At 46.2% G+C, this 15,339-nt stretch overlaps 1 protein-coding gene across 2 annotated transcripts in view; it reads left to right on the top strand.

Moving 5' to 3' along the window:
- The window catches only part of MDGA2 (MAM domain containing glycosylphosphatidylinositol anchor 2), a 634,890-nt gene that overhangs the window by 415,570 nt on the left and 203,981 nt on the right, over positions 1-15,339 (top strand). For both annotated transcript variants that reach the window (XM_075926141.2, XM_075926142.2), the window contains exon 7: positions 7,014-7,343. In XM_075926141.2, the coding sequence (XP_075782256.1) occupies positions 7,014-7,343 (330 nt within the window). The remainder of the gene's footprint in view (positions 1-7,013; positions 7,344-15,339) is intronic.

Genomic DNA, 15,339 nt, shown 5'->3' with positions numbered 1-15,339 from the left:
GTACCAGAGAAAACTTTCCATTAGCCGTGCTCTGCTGTGGAAATGGGTTTTTATGTCACGTGTAGCTCCATTTATATGGCACTTTCACTTAAAGCCAGAAACTAGGCATTGTAGTCAGAGCTCTTTGGCACGACGAGGTTTGATTTTGGAGGAGGGATTTCTCCAGCCATAGATTTCTGCCTCATTCCGTGATGTACACCAATAACTCTGGAACTCAACTCAGATTTTTGATAGCCCCTTGAAAGGAGTTGTGTCTAGAAACAACGAAGTGGAATTAAATGCATAGCTTGTTTTGCGGTGTCTTGTTTCAGCTTGTCATTTCCCTTTCGCAACACAGGAATGAAATCTGTTGTCTGTGTTAAACTCTCATGTATGCTACAGGAATTGGACACGTTTCTCTGAGTGAAGAGCATGGCTACCTGGTTCAGAGTTGATCAAGTTGGTCTGCGTGCCAGTCTCCATCTGGCATGGTTCTGCAGCAAGTTACTGCTGAGGACATATTCATCAAACCTTGGGTCATTGAAGCTGCTGTTTGAGTATCGTGTCTTAAATTGAAAACTCTTCCGGTTTTGCCTTTTCGTTTTTAATTGGGCTAATTGTAGGGAAGCGTGAACAGTTCAAAATGATGGAAATTAAACATTTTGCTCATGGGCAGGAGCACATTTTCTCTTCACACCTCAAAACACGGCCAGTCAATTCATAGACTGAGCTCACCTCAGGCGGCTGAAACAGGGATTGTCACAGCCCTGTGAGGTACGACCTCGGTCCGGCCGGCAGATCCCCTCAGAACCACCCCAGTGTCAAGTCAGCATTTCAGTCTAAATGCCAGAAAGCTCGCTGGATGCCAGAAGCTTCTTGTGTGCAGCAGGGACCTAATAACTTCGTTTAGTTATTGCCGGAAGCCTTACACTTTGATTGAGGACTGATGAGTCCAGCAGCTCCAAATGTGGTTCAGCAAAACTGGATCAACCTTTGTGTTCCTTGTTGTTCATTTGCCACTGCCTCTCCTGCACCCATATGACCTCCGGGAGCGTGCACCCCCTCCTGCACCCCAGTCCCCTGCCCTGGGTCACAAACCCTTCCTCCATCCAAACTCCCTCACAGACCCCACACCCCTTTCCTGCCCCCCAGTCCCCTGCCCCGGGTCACAAACCCTTCCTCCACCCAAACTCCCTCACAGACCCCACACCCTCTTCCTGCCCCCCACTTCCCTGCCCCGGGTCACAAACCCTTCCTCCACCCAAACTCCCTCACAGACCCCACCCCCTCCTTCACCCCAATCCCTTACCCTGAGCTCCCTTATTCCAGAGGGGACGTAACAGAGCCGCATTAAGTAACATCTCACGACCTACCTCCTCCCCACAAATAACAGACACATGGACGCAGGTTCAGGACCCGGTCTAAACTGACAGGAGGATAGCTAGCAATTGAACCCCCGTTGGGTGAGGTAAGGGGTGGTAACTAAGCAACAGGAGGCAGCAACCTGATACGGCGGGAGTGATGCATAACTTGTCTGTACCTGTGTATGTAAGTGAACCCCGAAGAGTTCTGTTGGTCTGGCCGAGAGGGCAGTGTCTCACGCCTGGCGCTGACTGAGTTGGTCCTTTGTAACGGGCATACTAGCCTAACTCTAGACCCTTTGGGCTGGGGAAGCTAGCACTGTGCACAGGGCCGACTTATCCAGTAGGCACAGTGCCTAGGGCCCACGATGCTTTTAGGTTTTAATTTCTTTTAAAATCAGAAGAAAAAAATGAACTTTTAGGGTTGAAGAAAATGTTTTAGTTTTTTTCTCACATCAGAAAAAAATGAAACTGTTAGGTCCCACGAAAATCTATTCCATTTTGCCTAACACAGAAAAATAAAATGTTGAAGTATTTAAAGTGAGATCAAAAATAATGTTTACTGGGTTTTTTTTTTAATGGAGGAAGGGGCCCACGAAGGCAAAAGTGCCTAGAGCCCACAAAAGTCATAACGAGGCCATAACCGTGACTCACCCACAATAAACCTGGCCAGGTGCCTTTGAGCCTGATCTGATTGGTGGTCTCCAGGAGCTCTCTCGGAGCCTGCTGCGTTGACTAATTGTGCATCGAGAACAGGGCTGGCCCACAACGTTTTGGCTCCTGAGGCGGGGAGCTCAAGTGGCGCCTCTACCCCCCAACAGTCTGGCACCTGAGGTGGCCGCCTCAGTTCGCCTCATGGTAAGTCCAGCCCTGATGATGAACACAGTAAACAGGGGGAGCGAACGCCTGCCCGCACACAGCCGAATGGTTCTGAATGGAGCAGGCGACCTGTCAGGACACCACTGGTGACGCCTGATTCCTACAGTGGTGTGTGGAGAGCAGAAGGGACAGAAGGAGAGGAATGGTATAGAAACTTTCACTCACTTACACTTCAGAAGATCTCTAGGTGCCTGTACTCATGGCTAAGGAATAGTCTTTCAGAAACCAAGTTCTGTGCCCTGAATCTCCTTTGGGAAAGCAGAGAGAGATTTGGCTGAGGTATGTGCGGTACAGCAACGGCTGGGGGCTCCCTCACAGAATCCTTCTCCTACCAGTCCAGGGGCTTTAGAAATGTCAGATTTGCCATAGCAAGTCAGCTCAGTGACTGGTCCCATCCAGTGACCTGGCGCGGGTTGTTGCTAATACTTGTTTCAGCACAAGTAAAACGAAGCCAACAAACCAAACTGTACTTCACTTGCTGATAACCAACGGGGCAGTGTAGCACGTGGGCCAGGAAAGGCATGGTCCTGACCCATGAGGTGATCAGCTTATTGTACAAAGCCTGAGATTGCTTTTCTCCTGAGCTTATAGATGTGCGTCCGGTTTGAGCCAAAACAAGAAATGGGCGAGATGTAAAATTGTCTTTTAAACGTTGCTCTCCGTTTGCTGGGAAAGAGAAACTGCTGTCACTCACGACATGCAGACCAGCGGGGGAAAGGTTGAGAATTGAGACAAGCTTGGTGCTTTTGCTACCAAACAGAGCTGATTCAATTCGGCCTCCCATCATTGGTTTAGCTTTCTTTTTGCAAAGTACGAACATATGTGTTACGGCCCTATATTTGTGGGCATGGCATTTTAAGAAATTGCAGCTGGTGGCTACAAATGTTCACCTGGCAATTTTCAGTTTATTTATTGTGTGGGGTTGGTCAGCTGAGTTAAATGCAACAGTTTCTATTTCCTATGCAGTTGATTGCAACTTGTGAGCAGACGAACACATGATGGATAATGACTAACGTACTCTGGCATGAATTTTCTCATACTAAAATTCATGACAAGTTTCAGATTCACAAATATTTAATTAAAAACCTAGCAACCATCTGTATACCTCAGAAATGAAATACATGAGTTTCCAAATAACCTGTTGTGTTTTCCAACCAGCACTACAAGCATTCATCTAATTAAGATGGCTATGTTGTTTCACCAGCCAAAGTTACTGCATCTGTGTCTCTGTTGCCTGCGTGTTTGTCAGTCTTGTTCTGTTTGTGGGCAGCTATCTGGTTTTGTATAGCGCTCTGGTTTGGTTTGGTTTAGATTTGTGTGAAGAGGATGAGAATAATTGAAAAGTTAAATAATGCCATCCAAATCATAGAATCATAGAATCATAGGACTGAAAGGGACCTCGAGAGGTCATCGAGTCCAGCCCCCCGCCCTCAAGGCAGGACCAAGCTCCGTCTACACCATCCCTGTCAGATGTCTATCTAACTGTTCTTAAATATCTCCAGAGAGGGAGATTCCACCACCTCCCTTGGCAATTTATTCCAATATTTGACCACCCTGACAGTTAGGAATTTTTTCCTAATGTCCATTCTAAACCTCCCCTGCTGCACTTTAAGCCCATTACCCCTTGTCCTGTCCTCAGTAACCAAGAGGAACAAATTTTCTCCTTCCTCCTTCAATATTATCACGGAAGCGTGAGCTCTGTTGTAATGGTAGAAAATGGTGAAAATAGTCATTCTGGCTCACTTTGGTTAAGCGCGAGGCAGTTTTATTCCCAGAATTACTGAGCTAACCACAGTGCGATTGTGTTAGCATTTTCAGCACTTCATAAACAGCTGACAGCAGGTGCCCTCCTGGCTTGCTTTGTACCTCCTACATTCATTTCCATTTCATATTGTTATGCTGTCGGTATATGAACAAACTGGCTATTACCCGGAGAGCGGTATTCTGACAAGAACATTTTCAGTGCACAGCCTTTGCCATTTGTAACAATGTCACACTTCATTTGCGGTAAGCATCTAAATACATGAGGCCAGGCAGGAAACGGCTGGTGTGTCCTAATTTCGCCCTAGACTTGTCCATGCATGAAACACGGTATGGGCAGTCACAGAAAGAAGGGACAAAAGAAAAAAAAAGTAGCATACTTACTACTGTGCCAAAAAGCCACCAATAAGACAGCAGAAATCTCAGATTTAAATGTTTGTCTTCCCGTTTTTGTGTTTAGCCTGAATATTTGTTTATAAAATGGCCAAACTGTGTTTTCCTTGCGGGGCTTTTCAGTTTGACACCGTGTGTGTCTGTATGTTCATAGAGTCATAGAACACTAGAACTGGAAGGGACCTTGAGAGGTCATCAAGACCAGTCCCCTGCCCTCATGGCAGGACCAAGCACCATCTAGATCATCCCTCACAGGTGTCGGTCTAACCTGCTCTTAAATATCTCCAGTGACGATAATTCCATAACCTCCCTGGGCAATTTATTCCAGTGTTTAACAGCCCTGACAGGTAGAAAGTTTTTCCTAATGTCCAACCTAAACCTCCCTTGCTGCAGTTTAAGCCCATTGCTTCTCCTCCAATCTTCAGAGACCAAGAAGAACAATTTTTCCCTCTCCTTGTGACATCCTTTCAGATACTTGAAAATAAATATCATGTCCCCTTTCCATCTTCTGTTTTCCGAAGTAAACAAACTCAATTCTTTCAGTCTTCCCTCACAGATCATGTTTTCTAGACCTTTCATCATTTTTCTTGTTCATGTATGTGTATGTAAATGCATGTGTATATGCATTTCTAGGGTCGAGAAAGATTACACAAGTAGCATTTCTGTGTCAAGCTTCAGGGGGGAGTCAAGTTAGTCTGTTACAGAAAAAAACAGCAGGCAAATGGTCTGGTAGCACTTTCTAGACTAACAAAACATGGAGATGGTATTGTGAGCTTTCGAGGGCACCGCCCACTTCTACAGATGACCAGAGTTATGACTAGGGGATAAGAAAACTCAAAATAAATAGGAGAAGGGAAGGGGGGCGGGGAAGAGAAAGAGAAGTCTGTATTTCAAGAGCCGAATGGCTGACTTTGGAACATCTTCCAGAAATCAGTATCGTACCAACTACTTTGCTCTTCAAATTGCTATCGTTTCAGGATAGGTTTATGGTTTCTATGTTTTTGTTTAAAAGAAACAAATGTCTGAAGTCGGAATAAAGTGGCTTTTTTATGGCAAATGGCTGAATTTGTGTTAGCGATTGTCACAGCGCGTCTCATTGGTTGACGATTGTGTTGTCTCGTGAGGTAGCAGTTAGTGTTCTCTGTTCCGCTCTACAATACCTGAGTTCTCATCCCAGGTCAGACACTGTCTCCTTAAACCATCATTATATTTATCTGCCTTAGGTTCCTCCTCTGTAAACCCAGACAGTAATTCCCCCTAGTTGGCTGGAGGGTCGTTGGTGTTTGTCCTACTGAACTGAAAAAAATGACTTTATTATTCATTACAGAAAATCTCCATCACCTCTCGAGGCTTGCAGCCAGCTCTGTCACGGCAGGCAATTTCCAGTTCCCATTCCATTCCCGGCTGTGTGTGCGCATATCGGCGTCACTTCGCTTCCGTAGGCCCCTCCCCGCCCACGGATAGATCCTCCGGCTGTTTGCACAGCTTCTTGGGCGGGAGGACGCTGCAGCTGTGACTTCACAACAGACCCACAAAGGCAGGCTGCTCAGGAGATGGGCTTCTTACCCACCCACTCCCCGGGCTGCAGTTGCTGGCGGTGGGACCCCCCACTGGGGGAAGTCTGTGGAGGTTGCAGCTTGTGAGCGAGGGGCGAATCCAGCCCATTGCAGGGAAGCAGAGAGCCTTGTGGGCGTACCTCAAGGAGGCCATTAGCCCCCCACTTGTGTTTGTATTTTTCCATGGAGCACACCGGCTAAGGGCTGTGCCGGACGGCTCGCAGACAGCATGGAGGTGACACAGCTGTTCACGTCAGAGATATTAGATTGATCTCTGTTTTCTTGCCTTCAGCAAGCTGATCTTCAGGCTCTCCAGGACAGAGGGGGGAGTGGACGTACCTAGAGACATACAGAGACGACACTGGGGGGGTCTGGAATGCTTTGTATTACTTTTCAGTTGCAGCTCAGCCAGATGGACTCTGTTTAGCCCAGGGGTGGGCAAAAGGCCACCAAGTGGGTGACTCTGGCCTGCGGAGGACCTGCTGCTCCTTTGCCCCCAGGCCAATTAGGGTCTGGGGGCGGGGGAGCACCCGAAGCCTCCTCCCATTCTGCCAGGAGCACATGGTGCTTTGAAGCGCCGCGTGCTGCTCACAGGGCGGTGGGAAGAGCGGAGGAGGCTTCCCACGCTCCCCCGCCCACAGGCCCTGATTGGCCTGGAGGTGGGGGAGCGTGCCAAGTCTCTTCCAGGGTGTGGGTGCCTAGTGGGAAGGGGGGCAAAGGGGCTCCCCGATCCCCAGACCAATCATGGACTGGGGGTGAGGCAGCCCTGCCTCTTCCTGTTTAGGCCCCACCCCTTCCGGGGTGTCCCGGGGCTACTTCAAACAATTTTGAAGTGGCTCCTAGGCAAAAATTATTGCCCATCCTGATCTAGCCTTTACTTGCATGCCAACAGCGCGAGAGCTTTGATGCTGATTAAGGACCCAATCCTGCCAACATTTAATTTGCGGGCTTCGATTTCTGCCGGTGGATATTTTATGGTGATTTCCAATGGACGATTCGTGGCCCGGGATGTGTTTTTAGGATCTCAGATCGCATGTGGTGTATCCTATGACACTAACCGTGAGCATGTCTGTTTATGTTTTAGCCTTAAAAAAGGGCCGGTTTTGGATCACGCCTGACCCCTACCACAAGGACGACAACATCCAGATTGGGCGTGAGGTGAAGATCTCCTGCCAGGTGGAGGCTGTTCCTTCCGAGGAGCTCACCTTCAGTTGGTTTAAAAATGGACGCCCGTTGCGTAGCTCCGAAAGGATGGTCATCACCCAGACAGACCCCGATGTGTCCCCTGGCACCACCAACCTGGACATCATTGACTTGAAATTCACAGACTTTGGGACCTACACCTGTGTGGCTTCCCTGAAAGGGGGCGGCATTTCCGATATCAGCATCGATGTCAACATCTCCAGCAGTACAGGTAAGGCCGTTCCGTTCAGCATTGACTTGACTCGTGAAAGGTCCGACTTTAGCTCTTTGTCAGTGCGTGTGCAAGAGAAGAGAAGAGAGCATAGTAGGTTTCTCCACAACTTGGACTCCTGGCTCCCCACGTGTGGCACTCCTCTCAACAAAAGGCAGGAGGTGGCAGGTGACGTTCCCCAAAGGAGAGTTATGCTCATACTTCCATCCAATAGTAGGTTTTGGATGTGAGGGAGGCAGTTGCCTTTTAAGGAAAACGTAAGGCATAACTGGGGCTTATGCAGCTCTCGGGTGGCAGATTTCAGAAACATCTGTGGTGGCTGAAGTACTCAATGAGTGTTAATATCAACGTTTTGGCAACGGTCTCAGCTAAGAGTATCTTCCGATGCACATGGAGTGTGTGTTTCTCTCTGACCCGGTGGCTCGTTTGTATCTCACATGACAACACAGGTCTGACTATTGCAGTGTCTTAGATTTTTTTTCACTGACTTTGGGGACTGGTAAAATCTCCATTGTTGCTGTATTCACAGCATAATAGCTCATAAAATCTAGATTAGTGGGGTATGGTTTCTGGCTGGGTCAGTTGTTTTCTGCATTTGTGACCCATTGTTGGGGGTTTATAAATTGACAGGGTTTCTCTCTCCCCCAGGTATGGCAAATTATAAATGGAGCTAAACTGACAGTCTTGTTTCTCTCATGAGTCTGAGAAACTTCAGTGCAGTCCAACGGAAAGCTGCTTTCAGCCTTTTTATCATCTAGAACACATAATTTGTAATATCAACTATTCCTGCTGCCGTTATTAGTTAGAAGCAGAAAAGAGAGGATTGCTAGTCAATTTTTCCAATTCATACACATTTCTATTTCTGTTTAACATAACAAATTTCTTTTAAAAGGCAAAACACGTTCATGTTTCGTTCGTTATATTTCCTGATTTTATAAGATACTAAAATATTTACCTGGTGTTGCTCGGGTCCTTACATAAGTTTTGTTTCTCTTCATTTAAATCATTGTTCTGGGATGGGGATGAGGATGGGAATGAGAGGTTCTATAGGTAGGCTGCCCAGAGGAGAGGTGCGCTACCCCAGTCGTCTCACAGCAGCAACTTGGGGCCAAGTGAGAAGTCCTTCTTCATGGCTGCTGTAGATGTCCCCTTGGCTGGGGGGACAAACGGACATACAACCATACAGACAAACAGAGACACAAAGGAACAAACTCCACCCCTGCTCCTCTGGTTCAGTGGGGTTATAGTTGTCCCAGTCCTTATCTCTGGCCCATTGCTGCCCTCTTGTGGTCATTCTACAGTATAACTGTCCCTTCTAACAGTCCTCTCCCTTTCTGTTTTCTGAGAAACAATCGAATTCCAGGCACATCCCATTGTCCTGGCACAATCAAACCCTGACTTTGCTTTAAATTAGGTTAAGCAGAAGCTGCACAGCAAATTTGGTGGTCTTAGCTATTTCCATTTAGGAAGTGTTCTTGAACAAATGGATTCAGAGACGGACGGATGGACACACATTTCTGAAATATATATTAGAAGACATGGCTACAAGTTTCTTCAGGTGATGCTAAAGCCAGAAGGGATCATGATGATCATCTAGTCTGACCTACTGCATATTGAAGGCCACAGAATCTCACCCATCCACTCGGTCCTTTGACCCATGAGTTTAGCTAAGTTACCGAAGTCCTCAAATCTTGGTAGTAGAAAATCCATCATTTACTGTAGTTCAAGTCCTCAAGCCCACACTGTGGAGGAAGGTGATCCGTAAATACGGTACCAGCTAGACCCTTCGCATGTGGGTGAGTCCCGCCAGCCAGACACTTAGGAAAGAATTCTCTGTAGTAACTTGGAACCCTCCCCGTCTAGTGTCCCGTCTCCGGTTGTTGGAAATATTTGCTAACCGCAGTCGTAGATGGGGCTACATGTCATTGTGGGCAGCCTCATAAAATCATACCCTGCATAAATGTATGGGGTTTAATCTTGAAACAAGGTAAGGTTTTTTGTCCCCATTGCTTCCTTGTTCACTCACCAGAAGTATGTAGCACATATCACATAAGACAGCAGAGAATGCACATTCTGGAACAAATTTTGCAGCTGGGTACAGACGTGTTGTGGAACAGAGGAATTCTGACCCTGTCCCTGCCGTGTGCACAAACATGTGCTACTCTGTGTTTTAAAGGACTGTTAAATTTCTCTCAAGTAGAAGGTCAGTTTTTCCAGAGAGTCTCCTATCTGCCTTTTATCACAGCGGTGATACATCACCTTTTGTCCACCACGCTATAAACACCCTCTTGAGTTAAACATGGTAAATGCTCTCTCACATCATTCTCTGACTGATTTTCTGACACAGTGCTCGTAGTCGGTCGCAGTGCTGCCCTCTGTCCTCAGTAACATGCCGTAGATTCTATGGGGTTTGTTGCATCGATCTATGGTGGCGGGATTTTAAAGGTTCAGAGCACAGGGACAGAAAGAGGTTGTGTAGGCAGGACTGGCCCAAGCTGCTGACAAGAGTAGAACACATTTTTAGGGCCCCTCCCTATCTGAGGGTGGACTAGGAAAGAAAGACAGCCAACCATTAGAGAGACAAACCCAAAAACGAAACTGCCAAGTGGCACAGCGGCACGGTGCTCCTTGATAGCTGGGAAAGTGTGAAGGTGGGAAACACCTTTTGAAATGTTAGTTCCGTAAATCAGTTTGGTGTGTCCTGAAATGCACGGAAAGGACCTGAGTTGTGGGTAGATGCCAAGTTACTTCTTAAAATGGTTTGGCACCCATTGGCTGTGGATGTGCTTCGGCAGGAAAGTTTGGACTAACCGGAAGGAGAGGAAGGATGGTCCAGTGGCTGAGGTGCCAAAACAGGATGTGGGAAGCCTAGGTTTCATTTCCTGTTCTGCCACAGCCATTCCCTGTATGTTGTTGGGCAGGCAAACTGTGTAATCTGCCTGGGAATGGGTGACAGAGGAGGGATCACATGAGGATTGCCTGTTGTGTTCCCTCCCTCTGGGACATCTGGTATTGGTCACTGTCATCAGACAGGACACTGAGCTGGATGGACCATTGGTCTGACCCAGTCTGGCCATTCTGATGTTCTTATTTTCCCATCTGTAAAAAGGGACTAATAGCACTTGGGGGACACCACTAGTTACCCCTCCCCATTCTGAAAATTTACCATTTATTCCTACCCTTTGTTTCCTGTCTTTTAACCAGTTCTCAATCCAAGAAAGGACCTTCCCTCTTATCCCATGGCCATGTAATTTACACAAGAGCCTTTGGTGAGGGACCTTGTCAAAGGCTTTCTGAAAATCTAACTATACTATAACTACCGGGTCCTCCCTGTCTGCATGTTTGTTAACCCCTTCAAAGAACACTAATAGATTAGTAAGACATGATTTCCCTTTACAGAAACCATGTTGACTTTTGTCCAACAAATTATGTTCTTCTACATGCCTCACAATTTTATTCTTTACTATTGTTTCGACTAATTTGCCCGGTACTGAAGTTAGACTTACAGGTCTGTAATTGCCTTTATGTAATTGCCTCCCTCAGCATTTCAATGTCAGTATCGTTGACCTGGTCAGGTGGTCGGTAATATATCCCTACTGCTAATTTCTTATTATCGGAGCATGGAATTACTATCCATAGCGATTCTATGGCACATGTTGATTCATTTAATATTTTTATTTCATTTGATTCTACATTATCTTTCACATACAGTGCCACTCCGCCACCCACCCGGCCTGCTCTATCCTTTCTATATATTTTATATCCCGGTATGATTGTGTCCCACAGATTTTCCTCATTCCACCAGGTTTCAGTGATGCCTATTATGTCAATCTCCTCCTTTAATACGAGGTACTCTAGTTCACCCATCTTATTAGTCAGACTCCTAGCATTTGTGTACAAGCACTTTAAAAATTTGCCTATTTGCTTGTTTGTCTGCCCTTCCCTGATGCATTGGATTCCTTTATATGAGGTTGTTTGTCTGCTCTGCCCCATGGTTTGTCCTATCCCCTCCTCTCTTTCTGACTACAGCTTAGAGACTCTTTATCAACGGATTCTCCTCTAAGAGAAGTCTCTCTCCGATTTACGTGCATCTCCGCACCAATCAGCTTTCCCCATCTCTTAGTTTAAAATCTGCTCTACAGCCTTTTTAATGTTTAGTGCCAGCAGTCTGGTTCCACCCTGGTTTCGGTGGAGCCTATCCTTCCTGTATAGGCTCCCCTTCTCCCAAAAGTGTCCTCAGTTCCTGATAAATCCAAACCCCTCTTTCCTACACCATCATCTCATCCACGCATTGAGACTCTGAAGCTCTGCCTGCCTACCTGGCCGTGCGTGTGGAACTGGAAGCATTTCCGAGAATGCCACCATAGAGGTCCTGGATTTCAGTCTCTTTCCTAGCAACCTAAATTTGGCCTCCAGGACCTCTCTCCTACCCTTCCTTATGTTATTGGTATCTACATGTACCACGACCACCGGCTTCTCCCCAGCACTACACATAAGTCTATCTAGATGTCTTGAGAGATCCGCAACCTTCACACCAGGCAGGCAAGTGACCATACGGTTCTCCTGGTCATCACAAACCCAACTATCTATGTTTCTAATGATCAAATCACCCACTACTAACACCTGCCTCTTCCTAACATCTGTCATTCCCTCCCCATTTTGATGTAAATGAAGCGGCGATTATTTAAATTGTCCCTTCATTTTCCTATGTTTAGTAAACTAATCTACATGGCTCCGTCGACGGAGCCATGTAGTCTAGACATACTCCATGCGTGTGGGTTACACCATGTTTACACTACATACTGTACCACATTGTTTTGGCAGGGTTTTGCTTTCCGATCCCTGTGATGCTATGGATTTATATTGGAGAAGGCAGGTGATGCAACAGAATTTGCACTTGGAGTAGTGAGGTTTCTGTTGGTCCCTCACTTCTTGGGGAGTTTGTTCTATTGTCTTGGGTCAACCAGGGAGAAACTGTTCTCTCCTGCACCGGCAAGTGTTACAAAGTGCCCTCTTCCCAGAGGAGTGACACCAGAGTTTTAAGCAACTGTTTTGAATATGCTCAGCCCAAGCCACAGCGACCCCTCCTGCAGTGCGGAAAATAGAGGACACATAAAACAGTAGACTCTGTCAGCTGTGCCAAGCTGAACATGAAGCATTCTCTCAGGAACCATCTTAGCTCTTCAGCCATGAAGTCCAGGGATTGAGCATAATGTGGACGGCACCGTGGCCTCCGTGGCAGCCTGAGCAGAACCGATTTGTCACACGTCTTGATTTGACCGTAGAACGAGAGCCCTATTTTTCATACCAACACACTAACGTGGACTGGCGGAGTAACTCATACATTGCAAGACTCTATCATTAGAACATCAAGCCACAAATCGACTTGGTAATGATTGGATGAGAGGGCTTCCTCTTTAAACTGGTTTGTTGTCTCCTAAAGAATGTGCTAATCAAAGTTTATTTGCTGATTAGAACTTTGGGCTCTGCTCTATTGACAAAGCAGTGCGCTTTCTGTTTGTTTCATTCTGGCTCTGACAACACATGGAGGCTCATCTTCATTTTAGTTCAGATAGTTTATTAAAATCACAGTAGTGTCTATTTCCATGATGACAAAGCGCATTCTTTGGTATAATTAGTGGCATAATTAAGATATTTGTAAGCCACAAGCATTGTCAAACAATGATCGTTTATAAGTAATCTAGCGATGTTCCATGGGTTCTGTGAGCAAACAAATGACTTATTTATTATCGGAGTGAATTCATTTTGTGGAGACAACATCCACTGAACAGTTTATTCTTGTAAGCAATAGATTAATGAGAGTGTAGGCTGCTTTAAAAATGCATTTTTAAAATAATTACTTGATACTAAATGGGCACCGGATTTTTATTTTTTATTTGTGGATTGCACTGCGCCATATACTACAAGTTATAATCCAGTTTCATCAAGGAGAGGCCTCCCCACTTTTGTGCTACTGCACAAGGAACGAGGGGCTATCCTAGCAGATCTCCACACCTCCGACTCTCATCACCTCCTTGGTCTTAGAAATTCTCCCAACTAGGTTTGCACAACTTGATGGGAGCGTACAACCCCATCCCTTGAATGAAACTGACATAGGTGTGTTTGTTCTATGGTCTCTTGGGGTGTGTCTAGACTACAGGGTTTTGTCGACAAAAGTGGACTTTTGTCGACAAAACTTGACCTGCATCTACACTACTGCCAAGTTCTGTTGACATAACATCGACAGAATTCGGCAGTTTTGTCAACGGTGGTAAACCTCATTCTACGAGGAATAACGCCTTTTGTCGACAGAGTTCTGAGTTAGTTGAGTTGAAAGTATCGGCAATGAGAGATCCTGAGGCATGTAGGAGTTTGGATAGTTTATTGTCCTTTTTCTTCTGAAGGGAGATGAAGTGATCCTTGGAGGTGGTTTGTTGAATTTTAGTAATGTCTAGAAAAGATTAACTGTGTGTTGAAGCTTGTTTTTTCCACTCTCCCTTCAGAAGATGGTCCATTAAGAAAGAGAAGGTCCCTACTGATGATTAATGGCTGCCTTGCTAATACTTAATGAAGTAGCTCTGAGGCTGCCTTTCGAAGTCCATCTTGGATGACTGTCACCCGTTTGTCAGGCCTCATGTTAACTCTGTCCCCAAAGCAGCTTTTTTTGTCTGTGTCATGAACCGTGAATCTGTCACAAACCCGCTTAGGGCAGGGATGGCCCTTTAAGGGTCCAGAACATCACTGTTGACTTTTGCAGAAATTGGAGAAACCAAAGCCCTAAATAAGGGGGGTTCATGTCTCCCTAATACAGCAATTAGTTCCTTTCGATGTTCTCTAGTGCCTTGAGTACTGTCATTTCAGATGGTGCAAAGAACGAAGCTTCCGGGGTTTCCAGGGCAGATTAAACCCTGATTAACCCGTTTGGAGTTATTTCTTCAAACACAGCCCAACCATTCCTTTGTATGACTTCATCCATCATGATGAATTCAATGACCCTTGGCCTACTCCACACAGTCTGATCTCTCTTGGTGATCACATGAAGGAAAGAGACTTGTCCCTCTATCCCAGTGCCAGAAATTGTCTTTTAACTTCATGATTGTATGGTGCCAACCACTATGGGTCTCCGATCCCTCCTGGGCACCACTGAATCATGAATGATATAACGCTAATAACTGGTCGTGTGTCATGGGAATACTCCCACATGGCTCTTAATCAAAATAGAAAAGTGTAGTCTAGCTGCAATTATGATCAGTTTGGTGCACAAGTGATTGAAACGATAGATATCAATGGTCCGTTGCCAAACTGGTGAAAAACAGATATAGGTATTGGGGTTCCACAGGAGTCAGTCATCGGTCTCGTACTGTTAATATTTGCCTTAATGACTTGAAGGGAAGATTACAGCATTTGCAGGTGACTCCAAGCTGGGAAGCATTGCAAGCACTTTGGGGGACAGGATGAGATTTCAAAAGGAGCTTGACAATTAGAAAACAGCTCCGAAATCAACAGAATGAAGTTTGATAAAGAATGTAAAATACTACGCTTCAGAAGGGAAAAAATCCAACCAAGAGTTGGACAAAATGGGGGGAGAACTGGCTAGATGGTAGTATCGCTGCATTGATCTGGGGATTGTAATGGCTCAGAAGTTGAGGATGAGCCAACAATGTGATGCAGTTCCACAAAAAGCTAATCAATTGGGAGTTCATAAACAGGGTTTTCATATGTAAGACATGTCCTCCTCTCCTCCGGCATCTGTCCTCCTCTGCTCTGGCATCTGTGCTCTGGCGTCTGTCCTCCTCTGCTCTGGTGTCTGTGCTCCGGCATCTGTCCTTCTCTGCTCTGGCATCCGTGCTCTGGCATCTGTCCTCCTCTGCTCTGGCATCTGTGCTCCAGCGTCTGTCTTTCTCTGCTCCGGCATCTGTCCTCCTCTGCTCCGGTGTCTGTGCTCCGGCATCTGTCCTCCTCTCCTCTGGCATCTGTCCTCCTCTGCTCCGGCGTC

The sequence above is a fragment of the Pelodiscus sinensis genome, chromosome 5 (assembly GCF_052426305.1).
Source record: "Pelodiscus sinensis isolate ZL-2025 chromosome 5, ASM5242630v1, whole genome shotgun sequence".
Classification (NCBI taxonomy): domain Eukaryota; kingdom Metazoa; phylum Chordata; order Testudines; family Trionychidae; genus Pelodiscus; species Pelodiscus sinensis.
This window is presented reverse-complemented; position numbering and strand designations above follow the sequence as displayed.